The 25,826-nt window shown below is 39.9% G+C and overlaps 1 protein-coding gene across 1 annotated transcript; it reads right to left on the bottom strand.

Moving 5' to 3' along the window:
- Nucleotides 1-3,980: 3,980 nt before the first annotated feature.
- Nucleotides 3,981-20,210, bottom strand: LOC135713587 (uncharacterized protein K02A2.6-like). The gene is made up of 6 exons (XM_065236717.1): nt 19,562-20,210; nt 18,603-19,096; nt 5,735-6,691; nt 5,332-5,575; nt 4,435-5,081; nt 3,981-4,226 (listed from the first exon to the last, which is right to left on the bottom strand). Exons 1-6 carry the CDS (start codon nt 20,208-20,210, stop codon nt 3,981-3,983), a joined length of 3,237 nt encoding a protein of 1,078 aa, XP_065092789.1.
- Between the last annotated feature and the right edge of the window lie 5,616 nt (nt 20,211-25,826).

Below are 25,826 nucleotides of genomic sequence, written 5' to 3'. Positions count from 1 at the left end.
AACAGCTTCTAAAGTGGGCATTAGTTAGAATTCGGAACCACAGTCAATTTGATAGCAGCGCTCCCGGTGGTCGGTACTGAAATTGTCTGATAACAGTTTGATTTAAAAGTTCTCTTTCAGTGCTGAAAGTTTCGTTACGAGACGTGCAGTTTTTAAAAATGTGTGCCAATTAGCCACGGCATGAGGACATTTCTCCAGCAAGTTGAGGTTTCTTTTTCGCCGACAAATTTTCACAGAAACTAATGATTTGAGTAGGGGATCTACAGCTGTAACCATAAAGCCACTGGTTTTGTGACAAACAAGACGATGGACTCGCAGCTATACTAACAATAGTGTCTAAAATGCGCATTTCACAGTTCCAGTGACTAGTCAAGCTTTTGTCAGATTAGGTTTCAGTGATACAGTGACAATGGGGTGGATTTAATAGAAAAAGACTGGTTCTGCCCACTATCCCGCCAGATCGAACAATAGAGGGCGATTGTAAAGCTGAAGCTCCCTGCGCTTTGGTCAGAAAGCGTATAGGGCGTTGTTGTGCCAATTCGGTCGAAGCACATTTCGAGTATGGACGAGTCATTGCAGTTAGATCTAAAGTGCCTAAGAAAAATACAAGTATTTTTGCGGATTACCAGAAGTTGCGATAGTGAAGATATGATCACAGACAAGCAGACATAGCTCAAAGCAAAGCTGTTCAGTGGATCAAGACCTAAAGGTTAGTGGACAGAAGTCCGGAATTTTCTCACTACGTGGCGCTATTTTGCATGAATTAGTGATTTCTTGTTTTTGTGATATCTTGAAATCCTTGCCATCTAGGAATCAAGATCAAGGCCTTATCGTTGGTGGACAGAAGTTCGGACTTTTCTCACTACGCGGCGCTAGTGTGCATGAATTTGAAATATCTTCCGACAATGTCCACGTCGTCAGCGAAGCAGATGAACTGGCTGGACTTATTGAAGATCGTGCCCCGCATGTTTAAGCCCGCACGTTTCATAACACCTTCTAGCGCAATGTTGAACAGGAGGCAGGAAAGACCATCGCCTTGTCGAAGTCCTTTGCGAGTTTCAAACGAGTCCTATAGAGTCCATTTAGTGAGAAACTTTGTATCATATCATTCAATCACCGTAAGTGGTGGTATCCAGTCCAGCAGCAGCAGTAGTAGCAGCAGCAGCAGCAGCAGCAGCCGGAGTGCTTTCAACAACAACAACAACGAAAGGCTGCCTGCAAGCAGCGAGCTGCAGTGCTCCTATGAGCAACCATAGAGAAGGAGGAAGAAGTCCCACCGCTAGGCTAGGATCGGAATCAGTAGCTCGTCCTGCTCAGCTCAGCATTACTCAACCATCACTACAAAATGGTCCTTTTCAGGACCACCATAAATTTGTTAAGAGTATAGGGAGATTGCCGTAAAAGCTTGAAGTAGATGTCGCCACTTCATGATGATGATATTCCACATAAAATTCGTGAAAATTAGCATTAAATCATAATTTTCATCAAGCAGGCGTAAAATCCTTCCAATATAACATTCGAATTGAAGAAGAAAATGTTTTCACGATCAGACTGATGTGCATCTTTATAAGATATATTCATTTCATTTCACAGCTCCATCAATGCTGCATCGTACATATGATGTAAACAAAAGTAAATTGCTCAATTACTCAAAATAAAGATGATATGTCATCTTGTTATCACTTTATAAACCATCGAGCACCATTTTATAGTATGGTGCGTGTTGAGTAAATCAAGTTCCGTTGCGTTTTCCGTCGAAAATTGTGATTATCAATATGTTTACCTAAAAAAGACTAAAATGAACATTTATTGAATATTGGTGTCCTATACAACCATTTCTCCATTATCACCAGCATAATACAATCTTTCCTAAGTAAATTCACTTAATTTCCACTTTCATCCTAGTGGAAATTGCACAAATTCATCATTTTCCGAAAAATGCAGCTGCACATGAGGTAACCTCTAGCTGTGGGTGCAAACTTGTTATGCATAATTTTCCATGAAAACATCTCCGATCCTTACCGAAATAATAACAGTTAGTTTGCAAGCACGTTTTCTTACACGATTCAAGCAAAAGTATCCACCGGAAATTATTAGTTTTTCTTTATGTACCGATTTGCTCCAAAAATCGTCTGTTTTACTTGAAGAATTTGGAAACTATCCTCCTTCTAGTAGTTCTCACTTCGAAATGTAGGTGGCGAAATCTTGGAAAAGTTTCACTGCAAGACGCCAATTATTTGGACATTTGTCAAGGTCATCAGTTCCCTCAAGCAGCTAGCTATCAAGGCTCAACCTGGTATCTATATAAGGTGTGGAATTGTAGGCCCGAATGTAATGGTGAGATTAATCATCGTCCGACCATTTTCCAGAACACGCTGGTAGGAAGTGTAAAAAATCCATATAGAATTTGAGAGAAGTGGGAATAATTCGCTATGGGTGTATATGCAGTCTCCAGAAAGCCAATAAAATCAAATTTGTCAGAAAATTAGCTCTCACGAGTTCAATCTCTCGAAGTCCCTCCTTTTTTACATATCCTGCACAAACGATACTTTCCGCCCCGCCCCATTCATATAATTCGGAAGGAAATCCTGTGAGGGGTGAATTGATTACACTGTAATACCAAAATGCACAAAACTTAAAAAAATCATAAATAACAAAAAATTTAAAATACACCTTTTAAAGTCGTGTAGATGAATCGAAAATACTCAAGTTGACAGTCCCGTGGATTCTCTTCATCAACTTTCTCTTTGAAATAAATACTACAAATTTGATACGCTTACAAATAAACAACGGAAAGAGTTAAGATAATTGATGATTGATCAATTAAAAGAACTAAATGTTCACATTTGTTCCGTCAAGCTTCCGTTCGTGCCCCTAGACACAGACCCTTCTACTTTTTTTTTTAAATGAGCAAAATTTTATAGTTTTATTGTTGTATCAATTTATTTTAACCCACGATTGCGATCAAATGTGCATGGTTTTCATTCTTTCAATTGGAGATCACATTCAGGAGTTTGTTAAACGGTCACAAGTTCATAGGTTTTTGTAATTTATGTTATACTAGCTGAGTGTGCCCGGTCTTGCTCGGGATTCAATATTAGCTTGAGTTTATGCGCCGATTTAAAAAAAGCATGCTATATTGTACGTAGCCCCCCCTATTATCTAAGGGGCTACCCCCTATGATTATCTCCTTATACCCCCACACTCGCCCCCACATGCCTAATTTGGTTCCATTTGCTTGATTAGTTCTCGAGTTATGCAGAAATTTCTGTTTCATTTGTATGGGAGCCCCCCCCCCCCCCCCCTTACAGAAGGGTTGAGGGGTCTCGAATAATCATAAGAACCTTCCACGGCCCCAAAAACCCCTGTATACAAATTTTCACGCCCATCGGTTCAGTAGTTTCCGAGTCTATAAGGGTCAGACAGACAGACAGACAGACAGAAATTCATTTTTATATATATAGATAGATAGATAGATATAGATAGATATTCAGAACCTTCACGTTTCTTGTGCAAGAACAGCAGTATACCACAGAAGTGATAGGGTTCTGTACCGCTGTGAAAATGTTGTGCCGTCATGTTATGTCCACCTTAGAACTACAAACAACCATACAAAACTAGGATGACGGGATGAAAGAAAATTGGGAGAAAGAACGGTCATTGCTCAAAATCGGCCTCTTGTAATATCAGGCGTCCGTGTGCTAAGTCGCGTTTTAATTAGCTAAGTGCAGTGGTTGGTGTTCTGAACGAGAACCAGGACTACCCCCCCTCCCTAGAAGCAGCGTTCAGAACGTCTTTTATGTTGGACCTTAATGTTGTGTCCCGTAATTAAACACGGCAGATAACAGGAACAACTTGAACAATATATTTATTAAACGTCTTAGGAAAAATGTGTCTTTATATTTATTACGTCGTTAATTGACATATCAACAGCGTCAAGTTGGCTGCGATACACAGCTTCCGCTGCTGAAGTTTTTCTTTTAGCACCAATGTTGCTTACCGTAAGGTGGTGCTATAGCATCTCCCTCTTTAGGACATAACGTAGTGCTCAAATCTTGGAGGAAGGCGAACCGGTCGTCCTCGAGAAGTGGTAGCCACAGGAATCCGATTTCCAGGCACCCCTCGAAGTGTTGACTCTTGACTTGACGCTGGAACAGATGATCGTTGTCCTGGATGCCCATTCGGTTGATTTGGTTGAACTTCAGGTGGCTGATCCTCCGGAACATCTACCGTTGGTTGTGGATTGATGTTGAACTCGCCAAGTAATATTGTCAACGGCAACGATTCGTGATGTTTTGCTGCAAACGGTTCTCTTTCGTTATAGTTCACTACGGTGTGTCGTGGACGGAGTTGATTGATGTGAGATCGGATGAGACCAACTCGCTGTCCATCCAACCAGATATTGTAATTTACTGTTCCAATCTTCTCGATTACCTTTCCTACTTCCCAGTACCAATCATTCCGCTTGTGCACCTTGGCGTACACCAAATCACCTGTGTTGAACTGCCTTGGTTGTTGAGCCGTTTCCAAGTCGACGGGTTTGGAGATTTCCGTCGGCCGCAATAGGTCAAGCGTTGTTCTCATCTGTCTACCGAACATCATTTCACTCGGTGATTTCTGCTCGGTAACTCCGCTTGGCGTTGAGCGGTACGTAGCCAGAAACACTTCTAGTGTCTCCTGGAGGGGTTCTCCCTTGTTGATTTTCTTCATCGCACGCTTCATCGAATCTACAAACCGCTCCGCCTGTCCGTTAGACTGCGGATGGTAGGGAGTGGTGAGCAGGTGTGTGATTCCATTCAATTTGCAGTACGTTTCGAATTCTTCGCAAGTGAATTGTGCAGCGTTGTCCGAAACGATCGTCAATGGCAATCCCAACCGTGCGAAAGTGCTTCGAAGAAACTGTTTTGTTACTTTGGCCGTAGTTGTCTTCGTTGGGTAGATCTCCGGCCATCGTGAAAACGCATCAACAATGATTAGGAACCAAAGTCCATCGATTGGCCCCGCAAAATCGATATGCAGACGCTGCCATGGTCCAGATGGAGTTGGCCATGCTTCCGGTGTAGCATGAGCTGGAGACTTAGCTACAGATGCGCATTCCTTACACTGTTTAACGTAGGTTTCGATTTGTCCATCAATGCCAGGCCAAAACACGAAACTCCGAGCTAATGACTTCATTCGAACGATGCCCGGATGTCCATGGTGCAATCGTTGTAGAATCCGCTTTCGGTAAAGTTGAGGAACCACTACACGTTCTCCGAAAAGAATACAGCCTTGAGTAACCATCAGACTTTCCTTCCTATTGTCGAACACCTTCAAATCCGGATCGTCTACCTTTGCTGGCCAGCCGCACTCGATACACTGCTACACGCTTCAGCACCTTGTCATGTTTAGTTGCCGTCGCAATCATCCTGGAAGTGACTGGGGTATTGCCGACTGAATCCTCCAGAACTGCTAGAAGATCTTCCTCCAATTGAACCGATGCAATGACAAAGTCTTCTTCCGGTTTCACCGCCGAATTGATGAGCCTTGAAAGTATGTCCACATATCCAAACTTGGTAGTGCTGACGTATTGGACCTTGAAATCATAACACAGCATTGTCAATGCAAAACGTTGCAGCCTATTCGATGTGTGCGTTGGTATTCCCTTATGCGAACCAAATATGCGAAGAAGAGGCTGGTGATCAGTTTCAAGAATGAATGGTCGTCCAAGTAGCATTCTATGAAACTTTGTTACGGCGTAGACTAGTGCCAGAGCTTCCTTGTCGATTTGCCCATAACCACGCTCCGTCGGTGTCAATGATCTCGATGCGTGTTGAATCACCTTTTCTGTGCCATCAGGAAACCGATGTCGAATATTCGCTCCAATGCCCGTGTTGGAGGCATCAGCTGCCACCACAATCTGCAGTTGAGGATTGTAGTGTGTAAGCACCAGGTCCGACTTTAGCAGCTCCTTGAATCTCAAAAACGAACGCTTACATTCTTCCTTCCAGTCCCACTGCCTGTCCTTTTGGAGCAGCTGGTCGAAAGGTTTACGCAGTAGGTGCATTTCCTTGATGAACTTCGCATAATAATTCACTGCGCCCAAGAAAGAACGAAGCTCCGTGACATTCCTGGGTGGAGGCATTTGTGAAATTGCCGATACCTTCTCCGGATCTGTTCGAATGCCATCACGATCGATAATATGTCCCAAATACTTCACTTGACTCATGCAAAATTTGCACTTCTCAATCTTGAGCCGAAACCCGTACTCCTGGATCCGTTGAATTGTGTTTTCGAGGTTCTGGTCGTGCTTAGCTCTTGTTTTCCCGAACACAATAACGTCGTCGAGAAAAGATTCAGTTCCTTCCAAATCGCCAATCATGTTGTCGATAACTTTTTGGAAGGCTCCTGGAGGAAGCCGCTTATATTTGAAGAGTCCTTTGTGGGTATTCACTGTCAGCAACTTCTGGGAATCCTCCTCAACTTCCATCTGTAGATATGCATCTGACAAGTCCAGCACACTAAAGTACTGACTGCCACTCAGCTTTGCGAAAATGTCGTCAGGAGTAGGTAGAGGGAACTTATTTGCTTCCAGCACCACATTGAGCCCCGTGGAATAATCCGCGCAAATACGCACTATCGGATCTCCGTCTGCGTCACGCTGTGCCTTGCGAACAGCAACAATGGGTGCCGCCCAGTTCGAGAAGTCCACCTGCTCGATGACACCAAGGTTTTGAAGTCGCTGGAGTTCCTTCTCCACCAAGATTCGTAGTATGGCGTACAAAGTAGTGTTTTTGTTGAGTTGTGCTGTGAAAATAAATTAATAATTTCGTGTGAAATAGTGGCGTGTGCCGCGAAAGGATTATTCCAACGCGTGCCCGTGGTGTTTTTCTAACAGGATAAGTAGAGGAAAGGTTGCCTAGCAACTAGTTTTTGTTTAATTTTGTATTTTCCCCCCGGCGCGCTATTGATTTGTATAGTGAGCTGTGGCGGTAAAATTTTATTTTGTGTTCTCCTCCCCTGTATATGTCTGCTGCTAACAGTGTTAGCGTTTAATTTGGTAGAATGGATGTGTGTAATGTATGCGAGCAGTCTATTGCTATGAGTGGGCTCCCAGTTACGTGTGTAGGTCCGTGCAATGGAACGTTCCATTTCGCTTGTGCGGCACTCACTAAGACTGCGGCCAGGCTTATAGCAGATAATGCAAATATTCTGTTCAAGTGTGATAGTTGTCTATCAGATCAGAGTTGTGACGAGCAGAATGATCTGATCTCGCGCGTCAAAAGGATAGAGGAAGAGATGAAGAAGGTTTTTCAACTCTCGGACTCGATCACTGGCATGCGAGATCACATTGCTGCTCAGGTGGACATCGCGGTTAAAAGCGGGATGGCAGATATTAGAATAAATGTAAATGGTCTTGAAAATTTGATTTGTGAGAAATTGGATAATATGAAAAGTTCATTTTTTAAAATTGATGCGGAAAACCAATTAGCTGTAAAGAATGATCCGTGCAGTTCATCTAGGACGATTCAGTCGGAATCGGACAAAAATACCAGACGCAAAAAACGTAAATTAGTAATTAGTAATAGTGATCATGATGATGATGTTGTTTTTCAAGAAAATGCGAGTTTTGCGGATGTTGTAAAAAGACATAGTCGTATTAGTCAAAGTAAAACTAATAGTAACAGTAATAGTAAAAGTAACAAACCAGAAAATCGTAAGACTCGTCCAGTCATTGTGATTAAACCGAAAGAGTCCAAACAACCTTGCGAAGATACTCGTAAGTTTTTAAAAACTCAGTTGGATCCAAAAACACACAAAATCAGTAATTTTAGAAATGGTAAAGATGGCTCCATTATTGTTGAGTGTGCAACAGGAGCAAACGTAAGTGATGTGAAAAATGGTATTGAAAGCAATCTGGGTGAAAAATATAGTGCTGTTGTTCCCACTTCGGTGCCAAGATTGAAAATAGTGGGCATGAGCGATCAGTTTTCCTCCGATGTCTTTATTGACTACTTAAAAAGTCAAAATGAAGACATCGCTATTAATGATGTAAAAGTAGTGAACATGTTTGAAAATCCACGCTTCACTTATAACAAGTTTAGTGTTGTAATTGAAGTCGATGTCGATACTTATAAATGTTTGTTATGTGCGAAAAAAGTAAATGTAGGGTTTGATCGGTGCTCGATAGTTCCCGCGATTAATGTGTTGAGATGCTTCAAATGTGGAGAATTTGGGCACAAGAGCATGGATTGCAAAAATTGTGATAGATGCTCTAGGTGCAGCCAACAACACAAAACGTCGGAGTGTACGTCAACTGTATTGAAATGTATTAATTGTTTGAAAATGAATAAAGAACGAAAAATGAACTTGGACGTCAACCATGCCGCATTTAGCTCGGAATGTTTGCTCTATAAAAGACTTTTTGATCAGAAGAAAAGCAGCTTGCGTTTCAATAAATAGCAGCCAAGTTCCAGGAATGTGAATCAATTCGATTTTTTATATTTGAATATTGCGGGGTTGTCAACAAACTACGTAGCATTACGTCAGATTGTTGAGAAAAAACGTCCTCTTTTAGTTTTATTATCTGAAACTCATATTGTAGAAACTGAAGCTTTTGATCAGTATAGTATTCCGGGATATATTGTTGCTGCTTGTTTATCACATTCTAGACACACTGGCGGTGTTGCTATTTATGTCAAAGAATCAGTTCAATTCAACCTTCGTACCAACGAAGTTATTGATGGCAACTGGTTCTTGGGCATTACAGTTGTACGTGGCATGAAGATGGGTAATTATGGTGTTTTGTATCATTCTCCCAGTTCTAGTGACCAGCGTTTTGTTGAAGTTTTAGAGAATTGACTCGAGACATTCCTTGATTCTAGTAAATTAAATATGTTGGCTGGTGATTTTAATATTAATTGGCGTGATAAACATAATTCGAATCATTTGAAGCGTTTAGCTGAGTTTTTTAATTTAAAGCAAACGGTAAATGAATATACGCGTATTTCCAGGCACAGTAGAACTTTAATTGACCACGTTTATTCCAATTTTGATTCCATTTGTTCAGTTACGGATACCAGGGTGTCGACTACCTGGAAAAACCTGGAAAGTCAGGGAATGTCAGGGAATTCTAATTATGATCTGGAAAGTCAGGGAATGTCAGGGAATTTTAGTGTAGGTCAGGGAAAAAAATTATGTTGATCACATTGCAAAAAATCATGTGTGGAACTCATAAAAACAATCTTTGAAATTTTATCAGTGCATGACGTCAATGTTTTTGGGAAGATCCCGGGCATCAGATCTACTCGCTGCGTTTATGGACGCCCTTGCCGGTATCTCTTCGAACAAGTTGCTGCAAGTGTCCATGGATGGGCCCAATGTGAATTGAAGCTAGAGATACAAAAAGGTGGCGAGAAGCTGATAGATCTGGGAAGCTGTGAGCTGTTTATTTTGCATAATGCATTCATTTATTTATTTATTTATTTATTTTGTCGTCAATCAGATGTAGACCATTTTTTACAAGTTACAAGTCATGTGTTAAATTTACGAATAGAATTAAAGTACTGCTTTAATCTGGTTTTTGTCATTATAAAATCAATAGCTTCACTATGTTTATTGTAAGCAGTCATATTTTGATTTAGTGGACCAAATTTGGCATAATTTGTGCGATCGTTATTTGTAGTAAATATATTTCGAGTTCGCAGTTGCCGAGAAGGTTTGTAAAAATTAAGCTTTGATAACAGTTCTACTGAGTCAATTCGATGCGATACTATATCGTTCACAAACGAAACCATTGCAAATTCACGACGCGCTTTCAATGTTTGAATGTTGATGAGCATGCAGCGTGCTTCATAAGATGGAAGAGGAAATCTTGTCCAACCTAATTTACGAAGAGCAAATAGTAAGAATTGCTTTTGCACTGATTCTAATAGTTCCTCATGCGTGAATGAAAAAGGTGACCAAACTATGCTGCAATATTCAAGTATTGATCTTACATATGAAATGTACAGTGATTTTATTGTATACGGGTCATGAAAATTGTAACTGAATCGTTTGATAAAGCCAAGCATATTAGAGTTGGTTGGAAATGCTAACATGAAGCTTTAGTGTGATGATTTATTAGCTAGAGAATGATCTTTAGAAGAATGTAGGTGGATAGTTCCGTTAGAGTACGGCAGTATGAAAATTGAATAGAAGTTGAAAATGAGCGAAGGGCCATTAAAGCGACAGTTTTCAAGATGACGCACATTTTTGCCTAGCCCGTACGATGTACGCCTGTGGACTTGGAGACATACTTCAAGTCCCCGCGTACATCGTACGGGCTAGGCAAAAATGTGCGTCATCTTGAAAACTGTCGCTTTAATGGCCCTTCGCTCATTTTCAACTTCTATTCAATTTTCATACTGCCGTACTCTAACGGAACTATCCACCTACATTCTTCTAAAGATCATTCTCTAGCTAATAAATCATCACACTAAAGCTTCATGTTAGCATTTCCAACCAACTCTGAAAATCGTTAACTTCGCGTATGAAGTAACATAAAAAACACTTTGAATGTAACAACTCAAGGCGGGAGTAGCCGTCAACAATGCTGATGATGGTACAGCACGCAACAACCACCCTACTGCTTTCTCTCTGAGATGATCACGTTGGTCATGACGAGAGGAGCAACACAATAGTTGGGTAAAGAAGAACTGCATTATAACACACCATCGACTGGAAATGCTCTCGCGACGTGGGGCTTTAGGTAGTGATGAAAACGTCGCTAGAACTATTCCACAGCCGCAGTCAGTTTATGAGCAACAAGAGTGACGCACATTTTTGCCTGTGGACTTGGAGACATACTTCAAGTCCCCGCGTACATCGTACGGGCTAGGCAAAAATGTGCGTCATCTTGAAAACTGTCGCTTTAATGGCCCTTCGCTCATTTTCAACTTCTATTCAATTTTCATACTGCCGTACTCTAACGGAACTATCCACCTACATTCTTCTAAAGATCATTCTCTAGCTAATAAATCATCACACTAAAGCTTCATGTTAGCATTTCCAACCAACTCTGAAAATCGTTAACTTCGCGTATGAAGTAACATAAAAAACACTTTGAATGCAAGCATATTAGGTATTTGCTTTGTTGATAACTGTATTATAATGATCATTGAATGCTAGTTTTGAATCAATTATAACTCCTAAATCCCTAACTCGTTCACAATTTTCTACTGCCTGATTTCCTAATACAATTGTATTTTCTGGTTTGTTTCTTTTTCTACTAATAGCTGGTAGAGCGCTACTTCGTCGTAATCGCCCATTTCCGTTCTATCGATCAGAAAAGATCAATAATAGCAATGATTTCACCGTGCACAAATCAATAATAGATTTGTTCCGATGCGTTAGTTCATTAGCTACAACATAAATCCTGTTAGAGCGCATTGTATGAATATTTACGCTCATTGTTCTCAAAACAAAAGAAGCGCTCCTAGCGAATCCCCTTTTTCTACGTTTATCCGTAGGACGAAGAAAATCTAATGGCGTTTCAATGCGTTTGGACGGAATTGAAACTCGTAGGACGAATTTAGAATCAAGAAGCAGTGTTATATTTTAAGCAATATCTCAATAATTTGTGACTCTTTTTTTATCAAATCCAATGGTACGTATAGAAAGGTGAATAAATTTAGAAGTCATCTTTGACAGAAATATTACATTTTTTGTTTAAACTCGTTCAGAAAAGAGAGGTAAAGCGCGGGTTGTGCTTAGTAGGACGGAAATTAGATCGAAAACCCTATTGATTTACATTTTTGACCGTTTAGTTGCAGGAGGCTTTTGTTACACCAAACATAGAATAAGTTTATTTCAATCTGGTACCTATGTCTGTATATCTTCTTTATTTCTTATTTCTAGAAAGAGTTTCATGTCATCCGCATAGATTAAAACTTTTATGTTTTTAAGAATAAAGGAGATGTCGTTTACAAATAAAATAAACAAAAGAAGGCCTAGATGCGAGCCTTGGGGGACTCCAGAAGTAACAGTGATTTTTCACCTTTGAATCTAACTATTTGTTGGCGATTAGTTAAATATGACTCAAGCCATTTGAGAAGTCCAGGTTCAATTCCTATTTTTTGTAATTTGAAAAGAAGCATGGGTATATCAATACGATCAAATGCTTTGCAATAATCGGTATAGAGTGCTTCTACATGGTTTCCATTATCCATTGCAACCAAAGAATAGTTGACGAGTTCAAGTAAATTTGTATTAGTTGATCGTCCTTTGAAGAAACCATGTTGCATGTTAGTGATTCTGTTTTTGATCTGATTGAATAGTTTTTCATTGACGATCGCTTCAAGGATAGTGTTCGCAGTATCAGTTGGGATGTTGTCCAATATTTGCGTGGTATCTACACTATCTTCAAAGATGTACCAGTAAGACGAGCGTTTATCACGATGTAATCTGGATCTACCATATTCCCGTTAAAGTTTTGCGGTCACCGATGGTTGGAAAATAGTGCTGCTGTTCAGAGGCAGGGCTGGTAGCGAGTCACTTTTTAGTGACTTGGTTACTTTTTTCAAGTCAGTTGCTAAAAAGTCTCTTTTTTTAAGGCCAAGTCACTAAAGTCACTTTTTCTTGTAATAAGTAACTATTTTCAACTTTTTTAGCGTAAATTTATTTCAAGATTAAATATTCTTTACGTTGTGACGTTTAATCGTCTTTCTCTATGTATGGATGTCTATTCATTTTTCTGGATAAAATTACCTCAGTTTTCTAAGTAAGTATGTCCAAAGTCTAAAAATATTCAATGTCTTGAAGTTTCGTATTCCATGTACAAATTTAAGCTTCGAGAACATCAAGACAAATCAGAGAATCAAAGGGTCGTTCAAATAATTTCAAGGAAATATTAGAAACCTTAAAAAAGTTTCGAGAAGCTCAGTGAATTTCCGAAAACCTCAGCAAAACTCCGAGAGAATTTTATGAACATCCGGAAAATGTGATAATATTTTAAGGGTGTCATATCATGGAGATTTCAAGAACTTCAAAAATGTGAAAATTTAGCTTAGTTGGTTAGAAGACATAAACGAAGTTCCATTAATAAAAAAAGAGAGAACTTTTAGCAAGCAGTGATATATTCTAGAAATTCCAGAGAACTAAATTTAGATATTTCTAGATAGTTTAATGATATTCAGCGAAGTTCCGAGTACTTCGAGGATGATCAGATAGCTTCAGAATAATCCCATTAACTTAAATAAATTTGCAGCAACTTACAAGGAGTTCCGTGGAATTATAGGGTATTCCAAGAATTCTATGATTGATCCTAAAATGTCAGAAGCGTCAGGGAATTATGAATATGTATCAGAAAATTTGCTGGATTATTAAACAAATTTAGAGAACTTCAGGTAAGCATAGATAAGTTCAGGGAAAAGCGAGTGTTAATAATGGTTATAATACTTAAGGAACATTGTCAAAACTTCAAGACAAATTAATTAATTTCAGTAAAGTTGCGGGTTCTTAAAAAATACTGATAAATTCAGGGAAGTCTAGAGAACTTTAAAGAAATTCAGTAATCGTTTAGGCACCAAGAAAGTCTAGACTATTGAAGAAGTTTTAAATTAATGTTGATAATTTAAGGGAAGTATTATGAACTTCAGAAAAATCTTGAGAACTTCAGTGAAAATCATAGAAATATATTAATTATTTCGTTCTAATTCCATGAAAATTTCGGGAGCACAAAAGTTCCATAAATTTAGAAAAATTTCGGAAACATTACAGAAAGACAATGGTCTTCAAAAACCAAAAAAAAAATATTTTTTTAAATTTATTTCTTACTGAAAATCACTATTTCTGACAGCAGTGATCGCTACCAGCCCTACAGAGGGCAAAATTACTCCGCAAATACGAAAATTTATTCAAGGCGTCCAGAAAGACAAAATCGAATGAACGTCAGCTTCCTACCAAGATGTTAAAAACGGTTTGAATGACTCGCTGCTGATGGCAAATAGTAAGTTCAGATTACAGATGTATAACATTTTATAGCACTATCTTGATGGTGGTTTCTGTGTTGCAATTATTTGACAACCGTTATAACATGTTATAACTCTGTAGTAGTCTGAACGTGGTATTAAGCTAGCTTTCTTCAAATCAGTTGGTGTCGAAGTTAAGCCATTTCAATGCGAATTTCAGACGGACAACCCTATGGTGTCTTTTTTGTGCAACGCGATGTCTCAAATGGTTAGAGGCATTATGGAAAGGTTTATTAATATTGATTATCTGAACAATATTGCACAGGTAAATGCACATTTGATCAATAAGATCGCAAAAAGGAACAACTGGACGTTTTTTGGCACAGGTTATTGGTCGGCGTATTTAGAACTATTGTTGGTTGTGAAAATGATTTGCTGCTTATCGCATGACAACGCCAATGCAGAGAGAGGTTTTTTGGTAAATGTAGAATATCTTTGTGAAGACATGAGGACTTTCCTATCAAGGCCCAAGCGCAATGACAGCGGAACGGCAGTGGCAGCGGAAAAGCCCGATCTGAGTAAGCCTATTTGTCGGATTGAAAACTAGTTAGAATCAAATCGACTGCGGTTAGGCATCTTGATGTCATTTGTGACAATTGTCAAACTTTCCGTTTCCGTTCCGCTTCCGCCCACATTGCGTTTGGGCCTTCAGTCGTAGCGCAACGTTAGATCTATGATGGTGTTACTCATGCAGGCGGGTTGGAAAACTTACAAATTTTGAATAAACTTATTCAGCGAGTTCGAAAAATCTCATTCGCTTTCCATGTAGACAAGGATCGTCGTATGAAAGAAGCTCTCGATTCCGAAAACTCAAGATGCTCAAAAAGAAGCCGAGAGTTTGCAGGAGAAAATTGTTCTGCTCAAATGATAAACATTTTTAAAAGTAATCTGAAAATGAAAATAAACACAAATTCAACTTGCAATTTCTCGTTGTAATGTGAACTCACCGAGAGAATAAAATGTTAATGATAATTAAACTTAAATTATTTTGCCATGTCTGTGGTTGTCATATGGAGTTCCAGAGAGTACGAAACTGACTAATGCATGAGCAGTGCATCCTCAGGTTCGGTTGCCAAAGCAAGAATAATCACTGCTCTACTATTTTACAATAATTTATATGTTAAGAGAAAGGATCGTCTACGGGTTGATTTTTATTTGGCTGTGAAATTATGAACACAAATTGAGAGCTTGGTGACATTGATTAAATATTCAAATTATTACTTAGTAATTAATAGTGAGCCTAGTTGTGAGCAGTAGTTATTCATTATTATATTGTAATATGTATTTATAGCCCTAGGCATATTCACATCCTTCGTAGATAGTCGGTCATATGTTTTGTAAAAATTGTATTAGTATCAAGTTCTGTTGTACGTGCCATGAGTATGCTATTCTTGATATCTTCGAAAGCTTACCCTGCTGCTCATTTTAAACTAATCTTAATTTACACTACGGTATAATAAAGCACATCACGTTGTAGCTTCTTAGGTTAAAATAACGAAGTTTTGATGACTGGAATATTTCTTAAAACCGACTGGAAAGTCAGGGAAAGTCAGGGAATTTTATTTTCGACTTTGAGTCGACACCCTGGGATACTGATTTGAAAATAACCGATCATGAGACTTTAGTGATTAATGTCTTAGACCATGTTAACGATAACGATAATTTTGTAAAATTGAAGTGCTGGAGGAAATATTCGAAGCAAGCTGTTTCAAACCTTGTTGAGAGAAGCCTGGATTTTCCATTCGCGGACGGTAACTTAGATGAATCTACAGCTGTTCTTAATAACACTTTGAAAACGTGTACCAATCAACTAGTTGAGCAAAAGTTTGTTTCTTTGAAAAACTCGAACAGCTGGTACAATTTGGATCTTTTGCGTCTTAAACGGAAAAGGGACAAATGGTACAAAAAGTTTTGTAGATCTAATAATGACAATCATTGGACTAGGTACACAATCGCGCGTAATAAGTATTCACAATCGATAAAGAAAACTCGTTGTGAATATGTTCAAAGGAAGATTGATCAGCATCAAAACAACAGCAAAGAGTTATGGAAAATTTTGAAATCTTTATTAAAACCTAGTAAATGGAAACCGCGGTCCATAACTTTTAATGGCACATTAGAACAGTCAGAACAAGTAATTGCAGCTAAGTTTAATGATTATTTCGTAGATAGCGTTTCATTGATTAATCAATCTATTGAATTGGTCGATGAACCTGACGAAATAAAACAGCCAGTTAATAGTAGTTGTAGATTTGAAGTTTTTCACCCAATCACATTAGATGAACTTAGAGTTATTTGTTTTTCATTAGGAAAATCGGCTGGAGTAGATAATGTTAATGCTAGAGTTATTCAAGATTGCTTTCATGTCATTGGCCACATCTTGCTGGACCTTATTAATGAATCATTACAAACTGGACATGTGCCACAAATTTGGAAGGAACCCTTAGTGGTCCCTATTCAAAAAGTTGCTGGAACGATTAAAGCCGAAGAGTTTCGTCCCATCAACATGTTGCACACATTAGAGAAAATCTTAGAACTTGTTGTTAAAGGCCAGCTGTTGGAGTATTTGAATAGCAACTCTTTGTTGATACCAGAACAATCGGGATATCGGGAAGGTCATTCTTGTGAAACTGCATTGAATTTGGTGTTAGCAAAGTGGAAAGACAACTTGGAGCGTAAAGATACGATTGTTGCTGTTTTTTTGGATCTGAAACGCGCTTTTGAAACAATTTCTAGGCCCTTACTGTTAAGTACAATCAAGCGCTTTGGAATTACGAGTACTGCATATAAATGGTTTGAAAGCTATTTGTCTGACAGAACTCAACGGACTGTTTTTAATGATTCTGTTTCCAGTCCCGTGGGGAACAACCTTGGAGTGCCCCAGGGAAGTGTATTAGGGCCCCTTTTATTTATTAAGTATATTAATGACTTGCGACGTGTTTTACGGTTTTGCGACATTAACCTTTTTGCAGATGATACTGTGTTATTCATTGCAGCTAAGGATTTAGAAGTTGCCGTCTCACACTTGAATGAAGATTTGCAGTATCTAAGTAGATGGTTGAAGTGTAAGCAGTTAAAATTGAATACAAGTAAAACTAAATTTATGGTAATTTCGCGGAATCGATTAAATGAGAACGTCTCTGTTGTAATTGATGATGAGACTATTGATCGCGTTCAGGAGATTAAATATCTTGGCGTGATTATTGATGACAAACTTAAGTTCAACTCTCACATTGACAATGTCATCAAGAAAATTGCCAAGAAGTATGGAATTCTATGTCGATTGAAAAACGATTTAACTATTGCCAGTAAAATACAGCTATACAAATCAATCATCTCTCCTCATCTAGACTTTTGCCCATCCATTTTATTTCTGTCGAATGCAACACAAATATCGAGATTACAGCGCTTGCAGAATAAAATAATGCGTTTGATTTTGAGATGTAATAGATTCACTTCCTCAACTTTGATGTTAGACGCCTTACAATGGTTGTCGGTGAAGCAAAGAATTGTATATTTGACTATGGTGTTCATTTTTAAAGTAGTTAACGGTTTGCTGCCTCGATATTTGTGTGATCGAATTGAAAGAGGAAGTGACTATCATAGATATAATACTAGAAACGCGGATGAAATAAGAACACCACATTTCTTGACTTGCGCTTCACAGAATTCATTATTTTTTAAAGGAATAAATGTTTTCAATTCGATGCCTAGACACATTAAACGTTCAACAACATTAGCAGAATTTAAGAGACATTGCATTTCACACGTTAAAACTGTCTTTTGAACGGTTATCCAGTGATTTTTTTTTATGAATTGACAAATTATGTATCTTGACGAAGTTATTTTTAACGGATTACTTTGTATGGATAGCTGTTATAACGACTTTTTAATAATTATTGTAGCACTGCAAAAACTATTTTGTTCGCCACGATGGTGATGATGGATTTTTGATATATGATTTAATAGTAGTAGTAAAAAAAATAGTAGTCTACAAAGGTTTGAGCCTCGCGCGCGTATTACGGATATAGAGGACTGAATTTAACATTTGATAAAAAAAAATGCAATTTTGAAGCTTATTTGGAAGATACCTTGAGTTAGTAGTAAGTTTTCTGGCAAATGTTGGGGGTTTGTGAGCATTCCTGACATTGCTGAAAATTATGATAGCATCAGATTGCGGGGTTACTAGTGTAATAGGATGCTTTGTTGATTGTTCATTAACTCTTGATTGCTTGTAATACTTATGAATATTTTAGGTGGACAAAAAGGCGAACTAAGAGGTGGACGCCTGAGCTTTTCAACATTTATATCGCTGTGAAGCAACTGTAAACTCTAGAGGGAATTTATATCTGTAACTGAAACCAGTTCGATTTTGTTTGCCAACCTGGTTAAAATGTCATATTTAATTATCTTAAAGATAAACCGTCCAGCTCAAACCTTTGTAGGGGTAAGAGGTGGGACCATCATCATCATCATCATCACCAGTCGTTGTGAATGGAAAGGCACCGGCCTTCTGGGTTTGAATACCGGCTTCACCCCTGGTTGAAGAAATAGCTGAACCTTTGTTTTCGTACAACGTCCGAGCCCGTCTTGAAAAACCGCTGGATACTTTACCTTCAGTGCATTGCAATACACCTCCGAATCTCCTACGGTCGTAACTAGCTTGCAGAACGAATTAATCGGAACGTCATACAGACCAAAAGCATCCATGAGATCGCTTCCGAGAACGTTGAAGCCTTTCACCGATGTCACGTAGCACACCGAACGCTTGGTCAATCCCTTCAGTGTAACCTGGCACTCGAACTCCGAATTCAGTGGTAGTAGCTTGCCTGATGCTGTAGTTACTTTCAGACTCGTGGAACATGTTTCCGGATCACCGAGCTGTGTTAGTGACTCCTCAGAAACAATCGTGTAGTCCGAACCGCAATCGATTTGAAGTTCTATCGGGAAATCGTTGATGCAAATTTCTACGTATTTACGTCTGCCGATGACACCGGCCTTGTTGACTGCATAAATACCCTTCGTGTGGCCAGTTTGCTCATGTTGCTTTTTATTCCTGTACTTCTTCTTCTTCTTACCACCGACTTCCGGTGGTGGTTCCGATAAAGCTGGAGTAGACTTAGCAGACCTTGAGAAGCATCCAAAATAGCCTTCCTTATGCCCCACTTTTCCGCAGCTTCGACAGGTGTGAGTTGTATACGAGCAATCTGCAACAAAATGCATCTGCCCGCACTGCCAGCACGGTCGTCGTGGAGACTTATGTCGTTTTCGTTTTTGCTACACCGCTACACCGGTGCTACACCGCCGAACACCGAAAAATTTTAGGGTGTAGCTATCGGTTGCACCTTTGTTTACAAACAAATGATGATAAACTGTCAATGACTCGCGCTTATTGCTGCTTACACTACACCGGTGTAGTGTAGTAAAAACGAAAACGACATTAGCAGCATCCTGTTTCTTCTTCTCCGATGACCATTTATTGTTACCTCGCACAGCATCACACACAGCGTACACGGCAGCTTTTGGGTTCTCAATAACAGCGGTGTCGTGTTTGAGATTGTCCATTTGCTAACATTCCAACAACAGCTTCTTGAGAGTCATTGGATCCGCCACTGTCTCGCTTTCCATCTTCGCGAGCAATCTCGTCCGAATGTCTTTGTTTTTCTCCGAGTGCAGCCCAGCGACAAAGATCAAGCACTTAAATTGATCAGCAGTGATGGTGTTGACGTTGAAATCTTCGCATGATTTGTTCACAGCACTGGCGTAGGTGACAAAATCGTCAGCGTCCCGCTTGCGTGTTTGTAAACACTGGAAACGACGGAAAAACACAGATGTCTGGTGACCGAACATTTCCTTCAGCGTTTCCACTGTGTCCGCAAACGTAATTTCTCGTGGGGTCCTCGGTAGAATAAAATTCACGTACCGGTCGTGATCCATCGAATTCAGCTTCTGCAGGAGCAATCTCACTCGGTCTGCTTCTTCGAGTGCAGCACCGCCCTTGGAAAACACTTCTTGGTGTCGTGCATACCACTTGTCGAAAACCACTCCGTTTTGTGGATCGTATGAGAATTCCGGGAGCGTTTTTGACAGTGCCTCCATCAGGAACTCGGTGTCCTTCGGCTTCACAAGCTGTTCCAGAAGCGCTTTCTGTGCGTTGGCTTGCGCTTCCATCAAACGGCTCATCTGCTCGAGGATGTCAGCGAGATCTCCGCCCTTTGCCATTGTGAGGTTCGAATCGCGAATTCCACAGAACCGACGCGAAAACTACTTCGTACCGAACCGACTCGTCGCCACAATGTTGTGTCCCGTAATTAAACACGGCAGATAACAGGAACAACTTGAACAATATATTTATTAAACGTCTTAGGAAAAATGTGTCTTTATATTTATTACGTCATTAATTGACATATCAACAGCGTCAAGTTGGCTGCGATGCACAGCTTCTGCTGCTGAAGTTTTTCTTTTAGCACCAATGTTGCTTACCGTAAGGTGGTGCTATAGCACTTAAAAAGGTCATCCGTCAGCACACGGCCGGCTCGTGAAATTGGAAACAGTTTCCGAGCCTAATTGTCAAGGACCAAACACTATTATCTGGCCAAACGTAGGCCATAATCCCAAAGGAGTTTTCCCTTCCCAAAGCCACCATATTAAACGATTATTTTGATTAATAATTTTTTAGATCGATTAATCGAGAAGTAATCGGTTATCCCTACCTAATTACTCAGTAAATAAATACTTTGAAAAATTATGGTAAATTTAGGTGCTCAGAGACTGACATATACGAGCGTCAATTTTGACATACAATTCAGTAATAGCAGACGCGAAATTCAGCTCAATCAACCGTACTCTTTGACGAGTAACGAGCTTTTCAGTCTCGAAGCACTTAATTTTTCATGCAATGATTATTTACGTCTCATCTTTTATGTCAAAGATGGATTCCGTCACGTGTAAAATAAGTTATTTCTAAGTGTGCAGCTATAATTGAAAATGACCAGTATATTCATACTCAAACTTTAACGGCGGTCCCAACGAAAACTATCACACAGATATCAAATCTATTAGTTATTACTGATTCTTGCGTCCACTGACTAATGCTCATGTTAAAAAAAACTAATCCAAATCCATCAATCTGAACATTTCCGCAGTCCAACAAAAATGCTGTCCGTTTTGTTGATTTTACGACTTCTTCTGAAGTACTGAATTCCCAACTGCCGACGGCACCGTGTGTTCCTACCTCAAACTCAAGCTGAAAACCCCTAAGCAAAACCTACTCGGGAGAGGGAGGCGAATCGTAAAAAAAGTCAGATAATGGCTGAAATCCTCTTACCTGTTGGGAAGTTAGGTTTTTTACCCTGCTTTTCCCAAAGCACCATTCTTTGAATTTGTTGTTATTTTATTATTTCTGGAAGTAAAGATCGGTTCCTTCCCGTATCGAAGGCGTTTTTTTCTCTTTTCCTCCAAGTCTGCGTTGTTCCCAAACGAGCAAATAATTTATTTATGATCAATGTTTTGATCTCCTTCGGAAGTGACTCGAACTGCTCCCAGCCAGCAGTTAATTAAGCCATCAACAAAATATATTGATAAATAAATGAGCTTCGCCCTTCCAGGGAAGTTCGGGTCAATTAAGGGTGGAGAAGAAAATTGGTCGAATAAAATCGCTCCAGCAGCTACTGTTGCTGGAAATACTACTACGTGTGTATTTAGCTTCGATGTCACACGGATGCAGGCGGGTGACGACGGAAGGACGCGAACCAGAAAATATAATAAAAAGAGCGTTAAAACAAATACTCTATATAATTAATTTGTTTCGAGTAAACATAGCTCCAATTATAATTGCTCTTTCTGCTTCGCTCTTTCCCACTCTTAATTACTTAATTTGCATAATATTTCAACGAGCCATGTCTGAGAAATTGAGGCACTGCACTGCTTCGCCATCCACTCCCAGTCGCGAGCCGACCGTGTAGGGGAAGGAAAGAGACAGTGAAAACCACCAGTACATAAGTGTGTCTTGCCCCTCTTCGCAAACCTGCAAACTTTTCGATCCGTACCAACACATCACGCTCCACTGCAAAAAATTAAAAATGGCCGTTTTGCCTCCTTCTTCTACCCTAACAACACAGTAGTGCAGTGCAGTGGGGTAAATCACACCACTACAGTGCAAGAAAATCACATCGGAAACTTGACACCTTGAAGCAAGCATCGTTCAACACACAAAAAAATATCAGGGGAATTTCTGCAACGCATCGGCGCACTTTCGATCTCCGTCGGTCGGGTATTCGGTTTGTCAAATTTGCGCATGACCCAAATTCTGACACTTCTTGCTCTCGCGCAATCAACATGCCACAGCATCCTTCAGATGCCAGCCACTACGGCCACACGATTATTGCGGCATGATGACGAGTGGTGTAGGTAAATAAGAAGACGATGCGAACCGCAAAATTAACTAAACGACAATCGGGTGAGCAAACAGTTCCTGAACGATGAACTAAAGGTGTTGTTTTATGTTGCCTACTTTGAGATTTTTTTTTTTCGATCGTTGTTGTCGGTGTTTGATGGAGATTTCGGTTAGTCCAAGTGCCATAGAAACAGAGAGAGAGGGAGAGAGAGGGAGAGAGTTCCAGCAAGAGAAAGAGACGGGACGGCTGCCAATAAATATGTAATATCAATATGTCTAATTTGGAAATTTGCAGAAAATTTAAGTTTATTGATTTCTTTTTCATCTCACCGACCAACGAACCTCCATCTGTACCGTCTTTGTGTGATGCTGCGGTTTCGGGTGTGAATGTGTTTGTGACTTGGGTGGTCTACGTTTGAAGGTGGCATTAATGTGTTGTTTGGCGTGCCGAGAATCGGGTTAATTCAGATTTTAGATCAATATTCTTGCTTTAATGAATGTAGGTTGGTGTTTGTACGGCATAGGTAATCACATCTTAATGTTTTAATAGGACTAATGATTGAATTGTTTTTGAGTTACCTTTTTGTAGTTGTGTAAAAACCGAGGATTTCTGGTTTGTTCATTAGCAAATATATAAACCGTGTCCAATAGATTCTCATACAAATTCAAACTACATTTCAAGCGTAACTATTCAAATCGACGTATCTGCTCTTGTAAACAATAACTTCAATCGACGATTTGTCTTAACTGCCCACGCAACCAAACACCATCATTAGGTACACACACTAATCCAGCATTTAGTTGTTCGGTAACTGTAACGGTAACCGTAAAACAAATCTTTTACGGAATATTCAGTTCAAGTAAGCAGAATTACTGACATTCATCAAATCAGTGCCAACATTTCAAAGGGGCGTAATTGCTTTTGTAATGAATGGCTTTAGCCGTCAATTTCTCGCAAATAAAAGCCCACTCCTCAAAATTAACAATGCTAGCTGGTAGAGGAAGCATTCCTCTATCTGCTGGTGTAATTAATTTTCATGAGTGAGCTTTTATTTGCGAGAAATCGACGAATAAAGCCATTGTTTACAAATGCAATTACGCCCCTTTGAAATGTTGGCACTGAAATACAAACTGAACTTCGGTAACGTTTTTTTGTAGAATACTGAGCACAGAATTTGTAATTACTGAGAAAGCCAGAAAGTTCTAAATTTTCTGTATTGTATGAAAAGTCAGTAATTGTAATTTCTGTACACAAAGTAGTCATAGATTTTTCCTGGACATTTGTCAAAGACTCAACGTATTTTATTGACCATGAATTATAAAAGTTTAAGCTGTCATTTTTTGCAATCGTCATTTTAGCTTTTAGTGAAAATCCAGAAGCAAGAATTTTTTCCACGGCAGTGGAGTCGAGTCGGAGTCGCAGGCATTTTCGAGGTATCTGATGTCCAAATCGAAGGTATTCTTTCTATTACACCGATAAAACACCATTGACAGTAACTCCGAGCCCGGAACCTACCAAAAATGCCGCCGGCTCCTACCCGACTCTACAGCCCTGGTTTTTTTTTTCGTAAAAATTTTTCAGTAAACATTTGAGAAAAGTATGTTTTATCATCACGTATTGAAGTAAGCTCGACGTTTATATTGAATAATTTGCTATAATTGATAATAATTCTTTTTCAATGTTACGATATTAAAGGTAAACATTGAAACCCCAGCCCTTAGTGTGGGAAATTATGCGAAGACAACACTGATGGTGTTTATTTCCTGGAATTATTATTATTATTTATCTTTATTAGGGAGGCTTTCAGCCTTGGGCTGGTTCGCCTCCAATTATTTCCTGGAAGAATATCATGTGCAAACCCTTAATTGCTGAAAAATGAATCTTGATCAATGTGGGCGTCTTAATGGAATACCTGTATAAAGAGAGAGCGAGAGAGCGAAAGATTAGTAATTTCTCAACAGTGAGTCCAAATACACGAACTCATCTACCACGTCGATTTTGTCACTGTCAGTCAGAACTCGGGGTGGGAGGCTAACATTGTCTTCCCAAGAACCTCTTCTTTTCATGTATTTTGTCGTTGATGGCAAGTCCAATCCGTCTAGCTTCAGCCTTCAGTCTGATGTACTTTTCCGCCATCGTCTCAAAGTTCCGTGCCATGATGTCAATGTCATCGGCGAAGCCAAGAAGCTGGATGGACTTCCTGAAGATCGTGGCACTCGTGTCTATCCCAGCTCTTCTGATCACACCTTCTAACGCGATGTTGAATAGCAGACACGAAAGTCCATCACCTTGCCGTAGCCCCCTTCGAGATTAAAAGGGACTCAAGAGTGTCCCCGATACTCGAACAACGCACATCACTCGATCCATCGTCGCCTTGACCAGTCACGTCAGTTTAACTGGAAATCCGTACTCGTGCATAATCTGCCATAGCTGATCTCGATCGATTGTGTCGTATGCGGATTTGAAAACGACGAACATATGATGTATGGGCACGTTGTATTCGCGACATTTCTGCAGAACCTGCCGAATCGTGAAAATTTGGTCCGTGGTAGTGCGGGCACCCATGAATTCCGCCTGGTATTGCCCCACGAACTCTCTTGCAAATGGTAACGGGCGATGGCATAGAATGTGCGCCTATTTTGTAGATTGGGCATACGACACCTTCCATCCATTCCTCCGGTAATATCTCCTCCTCCCAAATCTTGGCAATTACACAGTGCAGCGCTCTAGCCAATGCTTCACCACCGTATTTTAATAGCTCACTTGGTAGTTGATCTACACCAGTTGCTTTGTTGTTCTTCAGCCGACCGATCTCCTCCTCAACTTCTTGAAGATCAGGGGCCGGTAGCCTGTCGTCTTCTGCGCGTGTTCCAAGGTATGTTGCCGTGCCACCTTCGTTTTCTGTTGCATCTCTGTTGAGGTGCTCGTCATAGTACTGCTTTCACCGGTTACCGTCCTAGTCCTTGCACATATCGGCTTGCGGCACGTAGCCTTTGCAATATTTAGCTTCTCGTTGAACTTCCATGTGTCGTTTACGCGGTACAGATTTTCCATCACCTCGCGATCTCGGTCTTCCTGCTGACGCTTCTTCCTTCGAAAAATCGAGTTTTGTCTGTTTCGCGCTTGTATGTATCACTCCACATTCAATCTCGTGCGGTGTTGCAGCATTTTCGCCCGTGCTGCATTCTTCTCCTCTACTAACAGTTTGCATTCGCCGTCAAACCAGTCATTACTTCGGTCCGGGATCGCAGTACCTAGTGCCGCTGCAGCAGTACTACCTATGGCAGAACGAATGTCCCTCCAGCCATCTTCAAGAGAAGCATGATGGGGGCATGAAGTAGTTCGCCTCCTCGTGGTGTGCCCTGGAAACGTTAATTATCGAACCCAAGGGAGAGATATTGCGGCTAAACGAACTACAGCAGAGCAAGGAGGCTGGAACCCC

Source organism: Ochlerotatus camptorhynchus, unplaced genomic scaffold (assembly GCF_037179485.1).
Source record: "Ochlerotatus camptorhynchus isolate MF236.1 unplaced genomic scaffold, CSIRO-AGI_Acam_v1.1 ptg000569l, whole genome shotgun sequence".
Taxonomy (NCBI): domain Eukaryota; kingdom Metazoa; phylum Arthropoda; class Insecta; order Diptera; family Culicidae; genus Ochlerotatus; species Ochlerotatus camptorhynchus.
This window is presented reverse-complemented; position numbering and strand designations above follow the sequence as displayed.